The 19,453-nt window shown below is 42.2% G+C and overlaps 1 protein-coding gene across 2 annotated transcripts in view; it reads right to left on the reverse strand.

The window, feature by feature from the left end:
- Positions 1–19,014, reverse strand: part of OXCT1 (3-oxoacid CoA-transferase 1) — a 137,680-nt gene extending 118,666 nt beyond the window's left edge. Inside the window, exons 1-3 of one of the 2 annotated variants that reach the window (XM_025924102.2) lie at positions 18,755–19,012; positions 9,828–9,936; positions 8,654–8,744 (exon numbers count right to left, since the gene is read on the reverse strand). In XM_025924102.2, the coding sequence (XP_025779887.1) occupies positions 8,654–8,744; positions 9,828–9,936; positions 18,755–18,832 (278 nt within the window). In that variant the 5' untranslated portion in view covers positions 18,833–19,012. Of the gene's footprint in view, positions 1–8,653; positions 8,745–9,827; positions 9,937–18,754 lie in introns of both variants that reach the window. The other variant, XM_086677968.1, reaches the window with a different exon arrangement.
- Between the last annotated feature and the right edge of the window lie 439 nt (positions 19,015–19,453).

Consider the following 19,453-nt stretch of genomic DNA (forward strand, 5'->3'; position numbering starts at 1 on the left):
TAATGAAGAATGCTTAAACTTAAGCTATAAAACTACTTTTATAAGAACTATGGTAAAAACCACAATGAGAACCACTGTAAACATGAAAGAATGGCTAAATTTAAAAAAAGGAAATACCAAGTGTTGGAAAGAATGTGAAACACCCAGAACTCTCACATATGAGGAGGGGAATGTAAACTGATCCAACCACTTTTTTTTTTTTAAGTTGATTTATTTATTTTGAGAGAGAGAAAGAGAAAGATATTGCAAGCAGGGAAGGGGCAGAGAGAGGGAGAGACAGAATCCCAAGCAGGCTCCATGCTGTCAGTACAGAGCCTGACATAGGGCTTGACCTCACAAACCGTGAGATCATGACCTGAACAGAGATCAAGTGTCGGGTGCTTAACCAACTGAGCCACTCAGGCGTCCCCCAACCGCTTTTGAAAAATTATTAGCAGTTTCTATTAATGTTGAACATAGGGATATGCTATGTCAGCAATTCCCCTCCTGGGTCTATATCCAACAGCAATGCACACTTACGTTCATCAAACAACAAAAACAGTAGCACTGTTCCTGATGGCCAAAAAACTGGAGCCTCCTCAATATTACCCAACAGCAGAACAGACAAACTGGTATCGCCACATGTTGGAATGCCACAGAGCAAGGAGAATGAATCATCTACAACCCCTGGCAACAATGGATGACTCTCACAGATAGACAAAATGTCAAGCAAAAGAACCACAAAAGAGTACTTACTGAATTATTCCTTCTATATGAAGTTCAAAATCAGACAAAACTAATGTATAAGATCAGAAGTAGGATAATGGTTAAGTTCAGTGGTGGGAAAGGAAAAGTGACTAGAAGAAGCATGAGGAGGGCTTTCTGGTATACTGGTCATGTTCCATTTAAAGAAGCTGGGGGTTGGTTACATGGGTCTGCAGCCTATAAAAATTCTTCAAACTTTACACCTGTGATATAAGCACTTTTCTACGTTACTCTGTATTATGCTACAATAAAGCCACTTTAAAGAACGAATATCGTGATAAAGCCAGAGTTCCTCCCAGAAACAGAAGACTTCATTCATGATCTCTCCCTCCTAATCCCCTTAGTGCTCCGATGGCCTCTCCCCTATGGAGCGTGGGTCTTCTACATGCCTCACTCATCCAACAGTCATTTACCAAGTTGTTCCTGCACCCCAGGGCTATGTGGGTCCTGGGCCAGGGGAAACTCTAAGATATCAAGAAATAAACAAGTAACCCTATGATTACAATACAGGGAGAGATATGCTAAGAGAGGTCTACATCAAGTGTGATGAGAACACTGAAGGTCACCCAACAGAGAGGAGTAAGAGGTCAGAATAAGCTTACGGAAAGTGACGCTGGAACAGACCTGAAGAAAAAAGTCTTTGAGAGAGGAGTAGAGGTGTGGAAGTGGTGAGCCAAAGAGGCAGATGGGCAGCTTTGCAAAGGTGCACAGTGGTGTGACCGGCTGCATGCTGAACGCGACCGCAGTATGGATCGAAAGCGGAAGTGAGCAAGAGAGGTGCATGGCAGGCCAGCTTGTGACCTGTCACATGAGTCACACCAAGGAATTAGGATTGCATCCTGAAGGAGATGGGAGACCTTGTGAATAATTTTCAGTGGAAAATGACAGGGTATACAATCAGAGGGGTTCAGTGATTTAAAAAAACAAAAAACAAACAAACAAAAAAGGCAGGGAGATCAGTTAAAAGGCTCGAAATAATCCAAACAAGCAAAGACGGGGTTCTGAACTAAGGTAGCAACAACAGAAGTGGAGAAAACGAGACAAATCCAGGGATAATTAGAGTAAAATCACTCACAGACTTGGTGTAGATACAGACCCACCCCAGAATTCTGACTCTGGCAATGGAACATAGTGGGAGAATGGACTGGTGTGAAATTAGTCTACTGATCCCTAGTGACATCCCCTTGTTTGACTAGGACAGGGATAAGTACGTACGGTTCCTTGTGTGACAAACCACTGACGTTTCTTCTAACAACCTCCTTTTCTCCCACCTCCACTTCACTCACCCATCCCCCCACTCCTCATGCTCACAAGTGCCCATCCTGCTCAGCTGACTCCTAATTCTCAGCATGTTGCATTTCCAAGCCTCTAATCTCCACCAGGCAGCCCGGACACACTGAATTCCTCAAAGTAGTCCAAGTAACCATTTGCTAAACGTGTTTACAGTTCTAGCCTCCAGTAATGAATCTGATAACATTTCCGATGCACCAGGAGCATAAAAGAATAGTTACGTGATTTATCCTCGCTTGATTCAAAAGAAAACTAAAGCCTAAAGAAGTATTTTCAAGAGTGTACTTTTGAGATACGGAGCCGATCCCCTCAAGACTAATAATGCGATTGGCACTAGGGGGCGCCAATCACCTAAGATTCCCTGTCTCTTGGAAAGGTAGTTCTTCCCCACACTCACACACAATGCATTCTCCCTGTTTGCCCCCTACTACCTAACCGGGCCTTCACTTCTTCAGGTTAATAATTCCATTCCCCTACATTCAGTTCCACCTGCAGCCTGCACCCATCCTAACAGATCTTCTGTACAAAAGTAATGACCTGTCACTTCTCTTTCATACTCCACATCAACTATATTGGAAAATCCTGACTCTACTTTCAAATCCCATCCAGAATCCAAGCATTTCCCACTTCCTCCTCCATGACCTGCACCATCTGCTGTCTCAATCCTGGAGCAACCTTCCCTGCTTCTACCCCCGCACCCTGTAATCCACTCACAAAATGGTGGCCAAAAACATAACTATAAAAACAAAGTATGTCAGATCACATTACTGCTCCGTCTTAAATGCTGCGATGGCATTCATGTATTTATGTGAAAGCAGAGATCTCTAGAGTGGCCTGCAAGGCCTCGTAAGATGGGATGCCCTTTAGTCTCAGACCTCATTCCACCCATTTCCTTCTTGCTCCCTTTTCTTCTGCTGACCTCCTCACTATCCCTCAAAACCCCAGGCATACTGCCCAAGGCCTTTGTGCTGGCCTTTCCCTGACTCACAAACTCCTCCCCAGGTAACACAAGGTTCCCCCCTCACTTCCTTCAAGTCTCTGGTCAACTGTCACCTCAAAGAGTCCCTCCCTTGGTTTTTTTTTTTTGGTTTTTTTTTTTTTTAATTTTTAAATGTTTATTTATTTTGAGAGAAAGAAAAGGGAGAGGGTGAGCGGGGAAGGAGCAGAGAAATGGGGAGAGAGAGAGAATCCCAAGCAGCCTCTGCATTATCAACACGGAGCCAGAAATGGGACTCAAACTCGGAGCCCAAACCAAGAGTCTGATGACATTTAACCAATTTAATCAGTTTAACCGACACAACCACCCAGGTGCTGCTGATTGCCTGATTTTATACTGAAAACTGCGGATCTATTTTCACGCTCCCAGTCCCCCTTTCTTGCTCTTTTTCTTTTTTTTTTCCACAGCACTATAACCTTCTAACATACTGGAAAATTTGCTTGTTTGTTATGTTTCCTATTTATTGTCTGCCTCTCCCCATTGGCATGTAAGGTCCACAAATGCAGGGAACTTGGTGTCTCATTCACTGCTGTACTCCCAAGCACCTGAAAGCCAATGCAACACACAGAAGGTACTACATAAACACAGAATGTTTATTGAATAAATTTATTGCTTGATTTCACTTTCCCCCTCCTTACTAGCTCATCTCTAATAAAAATGAAAATCACCAAGTCCTTATGCTGGATATTTTCTATATGCCTGTCCAGACCCATTCTCTGATCTCCTGCCTTCCCTGTGCCAGGATGGCTGACTCAAGACTGAATCAGGGGGCTCCCCTGCCCTCTGGCTTCTGACCAGGTAAGAAGAGAAGGATATCGGGATTTATATTACCCCGACTCTCTCCCTGGCAAGCTGCAGCACATTGGATAGCCGTCTCCATAAAGCTTTCTCCCAGGTCCTGGCAGCCCCTTCCCCTCATTCTTCAGACCTAAGGCTGGTGGTAACAGTTCTTCTGTTATTAACTCCAGGGAAATTCAATACTCATGTCGCTTTCCCTCAACCTTAACCTCTCCTTTAGAGAGAGTCCCTTTGGTAAACTCTCTTCAATTACCCAGTATCAGAGCACCATCGATATCCCCTGGAGCCCTCTCTAAATAAAGTTGTAACAATAAAATAATCCATGAAGGTGAATATAGTCCATTTGCTTTCTGTAGTTTTAAATACCCGAAATTCCCTTCAACTATATAGGTCCACATGATAAACTAGAATGTACTTGCCCAATTCACTGACTTTGGAAATTTTTCTAGCCACTCTCTCATGGCTCTCTGTTTGGCTTTTCAACCCATTACACGTTTGAACTTGGCTCTGTCTGGAGATGAATTCTCTGTATTTGTTGATCTTGGCTCTGGGAACTATGTATATTTGGCCTTTGCTTTCTTCCTGGATTAACAACCTGGCATGGCATCAAAGCATAAACTGAGCATAAAATGCTCAGCCCAGGCTACCCCTGACCAGGTATAGAGTTAGTGCATATACCTCAAAAAATGCTGTTAGATAGCTTATAGTAAGAGTGTCTTCCTTCCACGTACTTTCTAACTCCCCAATTCAGCAAACATACATCCCTTCTTCCTGTGTCTCAGACACTGACAATATAAAAATGAAAAAGGCAAGACCTTTACAATATAAAGAGAAAAGAAATACACATGTTGTCTTTTGCAAATGAGAAATATACCATTCCTAGTAGAGAAACCTGTGTATTAAGACACCTCGCAGCTCTCTGATATTAAAGGTCATTTTGATGGAATTTAAAAGAGATTATCTTGCTTGCCTTTAGAACCCAACATTTTTCTAGCATACCTAAGGAGAGAGAGATTTGACCTTCCTCCTATAGTACAACAAACTCGGGTTTCAAACATTTCAGTGGTTAAAAAAAAGTCTAAAACCAAGAATTCAGTAGATACATTCATGTGTTTCATGGAAGACATAAATGTTCCAAAAGTATTTTTCATTCTTTGAATCTAAAATTTCATTTTCTGGGGGTTCCTGGGTGGCTCAGTCAGTTAAGCGTCCGACTTCGGCCCAGGTCACGATCTCACGGTCCGTGAGTTCGAGCCCCACGTCGGGCTCTGTGCTGACGCTCAGAGCCTGGAGCCTGCTTCAGATTCTGTGTCTCCCTCTCTCTCTCTGCTCCTCCCCCGTTCATGCTCTGTCTCCCTCTGTCTCAAAAATAAATAAACATTTAAAAAAAAATTTTCATTTTCTGAATTTTAATTTTCTGAAATCTCATTAATTGGAAATTCTTGCCAAAACAAAACTCTAATAAAAATGAATTTGCAACCATTTACCAAGCTGTATTTCTCTTCTTTGCTCTCATTTTAGGCATACTTAAATCTCAATTACAGTTTTTACTTTGATAGTATCAAGAATATCAAAAGAGAAGACAATGCTATATTTGGACAAAACATTAGTTTATGACACAGTTATATGGAACAAGTGAACATTCCCTTCCATGAGCCAAGCAGAGAAGTTCAAGTATACATCCCAGGAAGTGGTTAGCCCTTCCCAGACAAAATAATCAAATCTTAGAGGAATGCTTATAATCAGACAAGATGGCACATTCTCTCTCCATTGAGCCCTACAAAGCTGCAACTGCCTCAACAAATAATAAAGTGGCCACTGTGAAGGAGCCACCTGCCTTTACTTTCTGGTTCAAAATCACTGGTGCAGAAACAGAAATTTTATTTAGAGTGAAAAACTGCTCATTGGGCCCTCACAGAGTTCCTATACCTGACTACTATAATACCACATATAAGCAACAGTATTATAACCACAAGCACAGGAGCATATATATCTTCAGATAGTATTTACTCGGCTTCTGCACGTAAGCTGGACTGTCCTTGGAGTTGTCTAAATTCCCACCCGCGAGAAGTGCAATCTAAAATAATCGTCATGGGGCACCTGGGTGGCTCAGTTAAGCATCCCACTCTTTTTTTTAATATACGAAATTTATTGTCAAATTGGTTTCCATACAACACCCAGTGCTCATCCCAAAAGATGCCCTCTTCAATGCCCATCACCTACCCTCCCCTCCCTCCCACCCCCCATCAACCCTCAGTTTGTTCTGAGTTTTTAAGAATCTCTTATGCTTTGGCTCTCTCCCACTCTAACCTCTTTTTTTTTTTTTCTTCCCCTCCCCTATGGGTTTCTGTTAAGTTTCTCAGGATCCACATAAGAGTGAAAACATATGGTATCTGTCTTTCTCTGTATGGCTTATTTCACTTAGCATCACACTCTCCAGTTCCATCTACGTTGCTACAAAGGGCCATATTTCATTCAAGCATCCCACTCTTGATTTTGGCTCAGGTCACCATCTCACAAGGCTGCCTGGGATTCTGTCTCTGCCTGTGTCTCTCTGTTCCCTCCACTCATGCTCGTGCACATGCCCTCCTTCTATTTCTCAGAATAAACTTAAAAAAAATAATAATAATCTTGTCGTGAGGAAATGAGTGTGATTAATATAACACACCTAATCTTCCCTTACTTTTGAATTGGTTGATATATAGTTTATTGTAAAACTTTTTGCTCATACAGGCTTGTAATTCATATATCAAAGTCTTTTAAAAAATAATGAAAAGCATGTTTTCAATTTTTCCTACCTTCCTAATCAATCCATATCAAAGTACTGATTCATCTAAGTGATCATGAGGGGGAAAATTTATCTCATCAAGACTAACAGTTAATGCTACATACCAAGGGAGGTAAGTGGTACCTCATGGCAACAGGTCCCTTTCATAACTAAAAACAAAATAAAAACAATCAGGAGTCCTGACCTTTGAAAGACTTCCAATGTGGGCAGATCCTTCCATAAAAAGCCTTTTTCTAAATGAGAGAGAAGTTATTACTTCTAAGTTCTCTCCATTTACTCAACATTTCAAACTATCTTTGGTTTTCCAACAGAGCAATGCTAAGTTTTCCTTATTTGTCTGACTCTAATGGCCAAAACAAAGCCCTCGTTGCCATAGGCCTCTAGGATTTAAACCTACCTAATTGAGAGAATCAACTGCCAATGAGGATATGCAAAGTGCCTTCTTCATGTTCAAGATTTGTGTGGTTATCAGTACTTACTCTGCATCAAGAATTTACACTGATTTATACCATTTCTTGTAAGCACTGAGCTAGCTCGAACACCCAACAAAGTACTGATAGTCAAAAGTATTTTAATAAGTACAAAGTAAGTTCACAGGGCATGGGACGGGTTTAAGAAATATCAAGTGATCATGAACAAGTCACTTCCCTATTTACAAATGAGTTTCCTCTTAAATGAGGGAACTAGAAAAGATAGCCTCTACAAACCCATCCAGTTCCAGCACTTAGTGACTCTGTGCCTCAGGCTCAGCATAGTACGGAAGAAAAAACTACTTTAAGCAAAAGATCAGTCTGTAATATACCTCAGGGAATAAATACAATTCAGTATACAAAGAAATGCTAGAAGTCTCCAAAGGAACCCAGAAAGGGGCAAAATCAGTAAGTCTAGAGAAGTTCTTTAATTGGATAAGGTTTCTTTGAGGATGTACAACCTGAGTTGGATCCTGAAAAATGGGAAAGATGTGGATATGCAGAGAAAAGGTGGGAGAACCTTCTAGATGAAAACAAGAGCATAAATAAACTCAGCAAAGAAAACATGAGCACAAATGTAGGCTCTGTCTCCGGTCTTAAACAACTGGTACAATTTATTCTAAATTGCATTTATGGTACTAGGCTAAACTGCAAATTTAGTTAATTTTTCAGTTTTTTTCTTCCAAGTCTTTCACTGTTGAAAGAAAACTGATAACTTATCGCTTTATATAAAAATACTTTTGGGGCGCCTGGGTGGCGCAGTCGGTTGAGCGTCCGACTTCAGCCAGGTCACGATCTCGCGGTCCGTGAGTTCGAGCCCCGCGTCGGGCTCTGGGCTGATGGCTCGGAGCCTGGAGCCTGTTTCCAATTCTGTGTCTCCCTCTCTCTCTGCCCCTCCCCCATTCATGCTCTGTGTCTCTCTGTCCCAAAAATAAATAAAAAACGTTGAAAAAAAAATTAAAAAAAAAAATACTTTTTTTCTTCATAACATATCTTAATGTGCATGCCATTATTAAAATGTGATGGCTTATTGTTGACCACTTTGATTGAGACCCTACTGTCTTAAGTGCTGGCTGCGTATCCTCCTCCTTCTACCAAGACCAGCAACATTTTTAATGATTAATGATAACCTTACATATCATCTAGAATATGGTATAACCAAAGGAAAGACTTGAAACATATTTTAAACCACTTGAAATCTTCCACTATACATAATGATCTATAACAACAAAATATAAAGGGACATCTCTGAATTATAAAATGAAAGATTCAATTTGAAAATACATATCTTTAATAATATATTTGAAACTTAGAAAAATAAAAGCACATCAGATTAAGAGACACATTTATGCAAGTCTGCTTTACTTATGATTATGAAGAATGGTACCAAAAATATTTGAAGAAATGTAACCTCTAACTCTTGAGCTTGTTAAAAACTATCTTTTGATACTTGAGCATGTTGCTCATAAAATGAGGAAAATTTTCATTTCATTCTTAAACTTTGTATAAATATTATAGAGAACTGTCATTTGTTTCAAGCCAATTGTTTTAAAAATGCACACTTACCCTGCATTGTTGCTGACTGCAGTCAGCCCTTTTACTCCAGTCTTTAGTAAAGCTCCTATAAGGTTCTCTGGAATCCCACATAACCCAAAACCTATAGTAAGTGAAAAAGACAAATGATTTGTGAAGAGGATAATGTTCTTTCAGAGAAATCCACGTGTTACTCTTTTCCCTTAAAGAAAAAAAAAATGCAAAGCACATTATTAGATCTACTAAGTGAAATATAGACATATCTCAGCAACTCAATAAACGGCTACACAGCTGTATCCAAATGTTCTGGACCATTGTGTAGCATCAGACATCACCGTCAAATCTTTGAACCTTAAGAATAAAGACAAATGCAACCTGCTAATATGGTTACACGATGGTTACACATTGCATATCTTATACTTTACTGCATATCTAGAGTTTAGAATTCAACCTTTATGTAGCTACTTATTCAAGCATGTTTGTTTTATATGCCTCAGTAGAGTTTTGCAGAATCAGAAGCCTAGACTAATGACTTTTACTTCTTTGTATCTTCCACAATTTGTCAAATAGTATTAGGTTTAAAATGGACATTCAATGACTGATCAGTTGAATGGATGAATGAATGAAGAGCAGCCCTAAAAATAAGGCTAGCCTACAACCAAGGCCTAGAAATTAAAAAGAAAAAAAAAAAAAATCACAAGAATCAGGCAGCAAGTTTAATGAGTGTGAGACCGTGGTTCTAAAAGACATTCCAAGCAAGGTGAAGCAATAGAACTCAGAGGCCTCAATAATAGATAGGTGCATTTATGCTTTCTATCTCCTAAAATGAGGAATAACCAAAGGAGTGGCTAGCTAAGGCATGACGAGATCAATGCAGATGTTTTAAGTTAAACAGAATTCCAAAGGATCTAGGAAGGTTTTCAAAGCTACTAATAAGACATCCATTTTAAGCTTCAGCTTTTCAAAATAATAGAAAAAGAAACACAAAAAGAAATAAAACGTACAACATTAAGTACTATAACTTAATAAACCTTTAATAATTACATAACATGCTGAATTTATTATGAATAATAAAAATAAAATAATGAATTAATAATAAAATAATTGGCATTTTTAATCTACATAGCTTTGCCACTTTGATTTCCCTGCTTTGCTAAAAACTTAAGAATGTTACCATCACAAAAAGGAAAACAATACTATTACTCACCACCAACCAGAATCGTTGCACCATCAGGGATGTCTTTTACAGCTTCCACTGGATCTGTATAAAATTTGGTATGGCGATGTGTACTGGTTGAAAAGTAGCCAACACATCCCTAAAATATTTTTAAAGATTTTTAAGTGAATAATCATTTAGACATATCTTTGCATATACATTCACTTTTTATATATGCAATGATAATTTCACTATCTGCTCTTTGAAAGAAAGAGTGGGGCTGCAAATAATTCACTGTAAGAGTAGAAAGGACATACCCTATCCACACACTATCAACGGACTTCCCTTGTGATCATGATGGATGCATTCCATTATATAAAGGAAAATTCTGTGTCATTTGTGGCCACCCAAAACACTGAAAGTTGATAGCCCATACACTGGGACTCAGATTCATAATAATGATGTCATCAAGCATCAGTTTCTGATAGGAGCTAACCTTCCATTCGGTCAACAAATATTCATTGAGAGCTTACTATGTGCCAACTACTATGGTGCTTACTTCCATCCAGTAAATGCTAAGACATGACTGCTGCCCTGGAGATCAGGTATGGTATAACCCATATACAAACACGTAGTAGGGCCCTGACCCAGTCTTAGGTCAGCGAATGCCTCCTAAGAGGACAAGTAATGACCAGCACACAAAAAGATCCATCCCCCTATGGTGCTTGGAGTTTATAGATGCTGCAAAAAATATGAGACTATGACCTATGAGGGAGGCGTACCTAGTCTTACCACAGTGATCTATTCGGTGCAAAACGGGTTATCTAGTGAATATTCACAATCAGTTTCAAACGGTTTCTCTCTTTATGCTTCATACACAGTATGGACGGAGAAAAATCAGAGTTCACTGTGTTGTAATCGTTCATAATCAATGTCACTTATCCTTTATTTCTTATTATACATTCAACCTAAAAAGAGAAGGAGTAAAGAGCATGGCTCTTGACTCCTCATATGCTGCCATGTTAAAAGGTCCATAAGTGTTGTAAACTCACACACACTGCCTTACCAGTCTTTGACAGACGACCTATGGGGTCAAGGTAATGGCATTAGTAAGTTTCTAGCATTCTTTTCTTCCTCTATAAACTTCTTTCATAAAACGTGTCAATTACTACAAAAGCCTATTGCCTTTAAGAGAACTATACTGAAAGCCAAATAAGATCTGCAAAGGTTACACAGATGACTTTTGTCCCTTTAAATTCAACCTTCAGCCAGGTCAGGCAAACACAGGGGGTACGACCTGGCACACCACCCAAATGCCAAAAATAAAAGGAGGCAGAGCTAGAAAGGAAATAGGCTGAGCTGCAGGCAGACAGCTTACTTCTCTGTCCCATCCTCAGCAGCAAGGGTTTATTGGATTCTATTTGAACACCGAATATTTTTTTTAAATCCTGGAAATGAAAAGTTCAATAGCCTCAATAAAGAGGCCAACAGATGAATCACAAAATAAAGTTAAGAATGTCTCCTTGAAAATAGAAAAAAGAAAAAGACACAGGTATTCTAATCCCACCAATTCTATTTACAGGTCAAGTTTCTGAAGCTGAGTAAGATTTTGTAATTGTAATGTACCCAACACTGTGTTACAGCAAGACCAGATCCCAGGTTTTGGCCTTCATCAGAGTCCTTCTACCACAATATGCTCCTTTCCCTGTTTTTTAAAAGCCCTAATCTTGGGGTGCCTGGGTGGCTCAGTCGGTTAAGCGTCCGACTTCAGCTCAAGTCACGATCTCACAGTCCGTGAGTTCGAGCCCCGTGTCGGGCTCTGGGCTGATGGCTCAGAGCCTGGAGTCTGCTTCTGATTCTGTGTCTCCCTCTCTCTCTGCCCCTCCCCCATTCATGCTCTGTCTCTCTCAGTCTCAAAAATAAATAAACATTAAAAAAAAAAAAATAAAAGCCCTAATCTTACTCTATTTCATTATTTAGAGACAACAAATCATTATGAATACCCTATTTTTTCACGAGGAACTCTACTGTCATTATCTTCACTAAACAGTGAAGGACAAGTCAAGTCATTGCTCTGTACACCTTAAACTTAGTGTTGTTTGTCCATTATATCTCAGTAAAATTGGGGAAAAAGTGTAAAAACATGAAATATAGAAATTAATGCTAATCCTATCTCTTACCAAAAAAAAAAAAAAAAAAAAAAAGTGGGGGTGCTGGTGAAGAGTCAGGGCCTCAGCAGGAGGAGGAGGAAGAAAATAAAAGAATTCATCTACACCTAAGCAGTCTAGGGGAGAGGTCACCCTGAACTACTTATCTATAGACTAAGAAACATGAATCCTATAGAGAGGAAGTCAAAAGAAAAGTCATTTCTCCTACAGATCCAGGACACTTTTGGGGTTCACAAGGAGAAACAAAAGCATAAACAGACTTGACAGGTCTTCTGTTCCTCTGTTTCAGCTGAAAACTAGTATCTTCATTAGTCAGAAATTATTGAAACACTTGCCCCACACCTTGAAAAAAAATATCTCAGAAGTACTTTAGAAAAGACTCAAGTGTCTCACATTTATCCAGATAATGAAAAGCTAAACACAAATAGATGCTCAATGTTTGCAGGGAATGGGAGAATGGCTCAATATACTTAAGAATTTATGTCCAACTTTGTTTTTTTCATTTTTCACACATTCAGTGAATGTTTGTTGACTTTTGCTATCTGTTACATTGACAGTTGATATCTACTTGCTAAGAAATCAATAGCGTGGCTTAATGGGCCAGACTCCAGTAATCCCGGGGTCAAAAATACCCTTGTTTCAAATTCCAGTTCAACCACAATTGCATGACACTGAGAAAATTGCAAAATCGGGGGGGGGGTGGATTTTAAATTTACAAAAGGATGACAGTTGTTTCTCAAGGATACAGTGAGGATTAAGTAATGGTATAGCAGAAACACTCAGCCCTGGCCTCAGTCCTGGGCTTGGACTACAGAAGATACCCTGGGGATGTTTGCTTCTTTTGGAGAAGATTAACTTGTCATCGATTGGAGTTTAGTTCTCATTTAAAATTTTTTTTTAAGTTTATCTATTTTTGAAAGAGAGATTGGGGCGGGGAGCCGGGGGGACAGAGACAGAGAGGGAAACACAGAATCCGAAGCAGGCTCCAGGCTCTGAGCTGTCAGCACAGAGCCCGACGCAGGGCTCGAACTCATGAACCGTCATGAGATCATGACCTGAGCTGAAGTCAGATGCTTAGCCAGCCGACTGAGCCACCCAGGCACCCCAGTTTTCATTTTTAACCTCCCTGCTGTACCCTACTCATACACACATGTATGTACATATTACTGATTTGACAAAGAATTTTTTTAGCATGACCCATGCTAGAGCAAATTAATCCACACCATTTTTGTTGAGGGTTTGAAAAATGGGTCCTAGCTTTAAGATTACTTGAACACGTTTATTTTATTTGTAGTCAAATTTGCCATTCTAAGTATTCAAAGATTACCAGGCAAGCTAGAAGCATGCATGCAGGTAGGGAGGCAAAGAGGAAGCACGGTGTCTGAAACCAGTTGCACCAGAATGTTTCCTGTGTATCTTTAAGGCTTCAAGCCTTGGCGAGTGGGGGGGGGGGAGCAGCATCCTAGGGAAAGCCTCTGGGTTTGTTTTCTGAACAGGCTTTCTCCCTGCCCACATTCTCTCCCATACCCCCAGCCTTTGGGAGTCAAGAAGCATCACTGCTAACACCCTCTAAGACTAAGCAGGAGAGGTGCCTTTTTTCTTAGGTAACTGAATTCAAAGTGAAGCTCTATGCTGCTCATAAATTGACATGTCTTCTAAAATGCTAGAACAATGAGGTAAAAAGACCCAAGTACCATCTGCTAATAGCCTTCAAATTTGCAGAGGTTACCAAAAGAACAAAAAGCGATGAACTGTTCAGCTTCAACATCTATTTATTCTGAGGATGATTTTTTCACCAAGGTCTTCCTTTATATTCACCTAGTGTCTTTCATTTTGCTTTTCCACTCTCCCACCTTCTGCAAAATTTCACTTTATGTTGCCACTAGTTTCTGCTATTGCTACTGGAGGAAGGAAATAAAAATGACTGTACTGCAAAAGATCAAAGTACTGAAGTGCAAGAAATAGTCAAAATTCTTACACTACAAATTTTTTTCTATTTAATCTATTTGTCTTTTTAAAATCCTCTCCATCATCACTCTTTGTCCTCTGGTTCAAATTCTTGCATTTAGAATCTGAAAGCGGATTTCACAGTTGAGCCTAAATTTCATCTCATGACTTCCCAACTCAGAATCTCCTTCCTTTCTTACCACTTCTACCAATACTTCTTGTGCCTAAATTTCTTTTTTTCTTGTCATTCAATGCTCCAGAACTTCAAAAAAATGCACTTCATTTTGAAGTCCTTTAAGGGAAACTCAACACAGCATATTGCTTTTTTATCTTTAAATTATCTTATCTTAATGATATGGAACTGTACACCCAGGTGATACTGACCTTGTCACCTTACAGTTAAATAAATCAGACACAGGAAGACCGATACTGCCCACTTCAGTATGAAAGTTTGATCCACAGAAGTGGGGAACAGAAGTCATATGGAGAGAGATGAAGAGGACCCTCTTGGGAGGAAAAGACAGTAATACGTGGGTGGCTAAACACACACACTTGGCAAGGAGCATAGAGTACCACGGCCAAGCAGAGGTGATGATGTGTTGAAATGCTTTAATGCGTTTAGTGTGAAATGCTTTGATGATGGTCCATTACGGGACAAGTATCTGTCAAAAGGTAGAATGTTCACCTTAAACTAAACACTACCAGTTACACACTTATAACATGAATAAATAACTTGCAAGGAGCTCACAGGGAATTACTGACACTAGGCAATTCTCTAAAGCAGGAGCGTACTGTTTCTGAGGGAACATACATGTTCTATTCCAATGATGGATTGATGCCCAGCACTTTAAAGGAGCACAGGTGAAGGAGTGATGCATTCTGCCTGGTATATCAGAAAGCACGAGGAGCTTGCCAAGAGGTAAAATACTAATGAGGATGGGGAATCCAGAAAGAGAAGAAGCAGGAGTAAAGGCATGGAGATATAAGGCTCTCACTGTGTTTGCTCAAGGACATGTGGGATCAGGTCCCATGGAGAGAAGCTTGTGAAGATAAGGCTAGAAAAGGAGACTGAGACAGGTTGTGGAAGGCTTTAAGGACCATACTAGAATTTCAACTTCATCCTTCAATGAGGAAGGGACAGCAAAGCTTTTGAAACAGAGATGTCACAACTCCTCTGAAAGCCTGAGACATGAAAGTGGCAGAGGAAATCATTCTTTCATTCACCCATTTGATCAAAAAAATATCCATTTTGCATCAAACATACTAAATACTGGAATACAGGATTAAACAGAAAACTACTCAGGGGGCACCCGGGTGGCTCACTTGGGTAAGCACCTGGCTCTTGGTTTTGGTTCAGGTCATCATCTCATGGTTCATGGGTTTAAGCCCCACATTGGGCTCTGAGATGACAGTATGGAGCCTGCTTGGGACTGTCTCTCTCTCCCTCTCTCTGCCCCTCCCCCATGCTCTTTCTCTCAAAATAAATAAATCTTAAAAAAAAAAAAAAGAAAAAGAAAAATACTCTGGCATAGTCCCTGCGCGGATGAAACTTATAAACTACTCAGGCTAATAGTCATTAAATAATTACAAAAACTTAAATACACCTGTAATATCCGATCAGGGAGCCGTAAGGAATAGATGGTTGCTGGGAAAGAGTACCAAGGACAGACCCACAGAAATTTCAGGAAAGGTACACACATGGCATCGCTTATCAACTGGAGGTGGAGGGAAGAGGGGAGGAAAGAAGGATACCAAGACTTCTGTCTTACACACTGGATAGATACTGGTACGGTTAGCCATAATGAAAACAAAACAAAACAAGGGAGGAAAAAGCCACTTTGTGGCTGGGTCATTTTGGGTCAGAAAGAGCTTGAAGCACTAAGTGACATCCAGGTGGAGTTGACCAGTAAGTTGTACCAGGACTGCAGCTCAGGGGAGAATGGAATTGAAGGAAGATATGGGAAAAAATAAGTTCAAGAAAGAAAGGTAAATAAAGTATTAATGGTAGTTTGAGGACCTTTTTCTAGTTATAATTTTCCCCAGTAAATGGAAAATAGTATTAAATGCTCCCTCTAAAATAGTAATGGAGAAGAAAGATAACTTCAGATAGTCTATTCAAATCTAAATCCATGCCAATGGCTCTGAAATGTAGTCCTCAGACCCAAAGCATCAACATCACCTGGGAACTCATTTATGCAAAGTGTGCTTCAAGCCCCACCCACCCGGCTGGACCCTGCAACCTCTCAGATAAAGCCTCCAGGCAATTCTGAGGCTCACTCAAGTTTGAGAGACTTGCCAAACACACACACAACACACACACCATCTCGTTTGGGCTGTTGGTTATGTTTAGCAAAAAAGTTCTCAAGGTTACTATTTCTGTTTGTCCACAGAGTTCTTTCATCCATATATTAAACATGTATTGAGTGTCTATACTATGCCTGATAGTATGTAATGTTGAAAGGGATGGAGGGTGCCTGTGTGGTCATATCAGGTGAGCGACTGACTTCAACTCAGGTCATGATCTTGCGTTGGTGGGTTCGAGCCCCACATCGGGCCTCCCTGCTGTCATTGCAGAGCTCACTTTGGATCCTCTGTCTCCCTCTTCTGCCCTTCCCTGCTCATGCTCTCTCTTTCTCTCTCTCAAAAATAAATAAACATTTAAAAATGTTTTAAAAAAAGTGTTGGAGAATAAGGTATATGATACTGTTCCTGACAACCAGAAACTTTCGTCTGGTTAAGCAGTCAATGTATACATTTGAAAAGTTAAACAAGCACCCAAGTGTTAAAGTTTAAGGGAAGTTAGAGATGAGAATTCAAGGACTAAATAATCGTAATGCCAACTGCCAAGCCTGAAGAAACACCTGCATGCAGGCACTTGGATCTATGACAATCAAACTGGAAAGGAAGAAACTTTGGACCCTCATATGAATTTTTAATGAGGTACAGCCTCTAATTTTTTTTTTTTTTTTTTAATGTTGGTTTATTTATTTTGAGAGAGAGAGAGCCTGAGCAAGAGCAGGGGGAGAGGCACAGAGAATTCCAAGCAAGCTCTGATTTGTCAGCACGGAGCCCAAGGGAAGGGGAGGGGCAATCCTGATACCATGACACTGAGCTAAAATCAAGAGACCAGAGAGGCACCTGGGTGGCTCAGTTGGTTGAGTGTCTGACTTCTGCTCAGGTCATGATCTCATGGTCCATGAGTTCAAGCCCCACATGGGGCTCTGTGCGGATAGCTCAGAGCCTGGATCCTGCTCTGGATTATGTGTCTCCCTCTCCTCCAACTGCTCATGCTCTGTCTCAAAAATAAATAAACATTAAAATTTAAAACAAAATAAAATCAAGAGACAAGAGTAGGAGGCTTAACTGCCTTAGCCACCCAGGCGCCCCACAAAGCCTCTAATTTGTAACTGCCACCTGAGAAGAGGTTTGCTGGGCTTCAGAAGTGGTTTAACGCTATAACTAAATATGGAAAGTGAGTAAATTACACTTAGGCAAATAAGTAACTGGCTAAAGAGCAAATGTTTTTAACCTCCAGGCAAATGTTTTTAACCTCCAGGCAGGGTATCACAGTGTCCTGGCATGCATTAGTTTCAAAAGCACCTGCAGCAATGTGACTGAAGGTTACTCAAGTGCCCTTCTAATAATGCTTTATAAACCCAAAGCTACCTGCAATTACCAAAACCTTCCTTTCCTAAGAGGCATTTATGAGTAAAATGTTCCAGTTCTACATCACCCCCTAGCATTTACCTAAGAGGCTTAGTGGCCCCTGAGTTCACTGTTGTCAAGAGACTGGATTCGGGAAACAGTAATGGGGCGGGACAGTCTGTGAGTACACCGTGTGCAAGGTATGTTTTTCAAGTACAAAACTATCATTTAATACGCTACTAAGTTAAAAAGGTCCCTTTTCCTTGTTGTTCTCTTGCAAGGAAGAGGTTCCGCGGTTACGATGGTAGCGGAGATGCGCTACACTCCACTCACTTCTGGGCCAGTACTGGCCTCAGGGAACTCGGAACACGAATTCCACCTGAGCTTGGGCTACATTTAGGGACAGAGCAAGGCAAAAAAAAAAAAAAAAAAAAAAAAAACCTATCAACTAACAATCGCCGCGAAGAGTGTCTCAGGATACCACTTGTTGGCGAATTGGCAGTAAGGGCGGAACAAGATTTTCTAAGGGTTTGAAAACGGAAATCCTCCAACGCGGATGCCGGCGCCCCAAGACCCCGCGCGAGCCACGGAGGGCCGGAGCGCTACAGGCTTCTCCGCTGGACAGGGAAGATGCCCAGGCGTGCGCTCCAGTCCGGGTTCCCTTTCCCACCGCCGCGGTGCTGTGCGGCGCAGCCAAAAAGGGAAGACAGGGAGGAGACGGCATTCCACCTTCAAGGCACCCGGCATCCGCCCCCTCCGCGGCCAACTCGTGCTAACCAGCCCTGGATTCTGGGCCTCTAGAGGCCCCCCAGCCCTCAAATCCCAGTGCGGGGTGCAAACCTGCCCCCTGCTGCCGTCACCCCTACCCCGCCGTAGACACGCGCGCCCTCCCGGTGCCCCTCTGAGGACGCGATTGTGCCCTGAAGGGCGTCTCGCCGCTGCCAAACGCCGTCCCGCCCGCTTGCAGCCCCTTGGCGCGCCTCTACGCCTGGTCTCGCCTGGCTCGGGGAATCGGCTGCAGAACCGCGCAAAGGCAGCCACCCGAAGGAGCAGAGAGGCAAGGCAGGCGTCGGTGCGTCTCGGTGCCTCTGGACCCAGCGCCACGGATGCTAACTTGTAGGTTGGACAGCGTGGGTGCGGGCAGGGGAGAGGACATGGGCACACGCGGGGTTTCGTCTGCTCTCTGGCGGAGCGTGGCCTTCTTCGCTTGCACTTTACCTTGGACCAGATGCCGCCGGAGCGGCAGGTGGAGGCGCAGCGCCAGGGCCAGGCGGAGAGGCGTTTGAGAGCCGCCATGTTCGGGGCTGGGCTGGGAGGAGACGGCGAGCTGCAGCGCGCGCGTGAATGTGTCGGAGCGCTGCCGGACCGTCGCCGCGTCAACGGAAAGGGAGCGAGAGGCAGGCGCGCGAGGGGCGGGCTGGAGGCTCGACCGCGCGTCGCTGACGTTCTCCTGCCTCCCGTGCCCTCTAGGGCTGCAAGTTTATAGAGACGCGAGGCTGGGAGGGGCCGGGCCGGAGCGTAAGCCTGCGTTGCTAGCGCGGGTCGCGGGGGAAGTACCCCAGTCCTTCGGCCGCGGAGTCTTTTCCCAGCGCCCGCGGGTTCCGGGCAGCTGTGCCCCATGCACGCACTTGCCTAGGCAGCCCCTTGTCGGCCTGTTAGCTTTGAGGAGGCGTGGGAGTCGGCCTTCGCCAAAGTCTTTGGTAATTGTTGGCCTAGCATTGGGGCAGCGCAGGGTCTCTCTCGGAGCCTGTTGCTTTTCCAAGTCCGTGTCCAGCACGTGTGTGGGCGGCACGTGTGTGGGCTACACCCTCGAGGTCCCCTACATCTGTTCCCCCCTCCCGGACAGCTTTCATTTCGTCCATGTATCAGTCCCCTCTCTCCACCCTTGGCCCTGACTTGAGTAGAGCACGTTTGGAG

Source organism: Puma concolor, chromosome A1, assembly GCF_028749965.1.
Source record: "Puma concolor isolate L17-30 chromosome A1, mPumCon1.1.hap2, whole genome shotgun sequence".
NCBI classification, from domain to species: domain Eukaryota; kingdom Metazoa; phylum Chordata; class Mammalia; order Carnivora; family Felidae; genus Puma; species Puma concolor.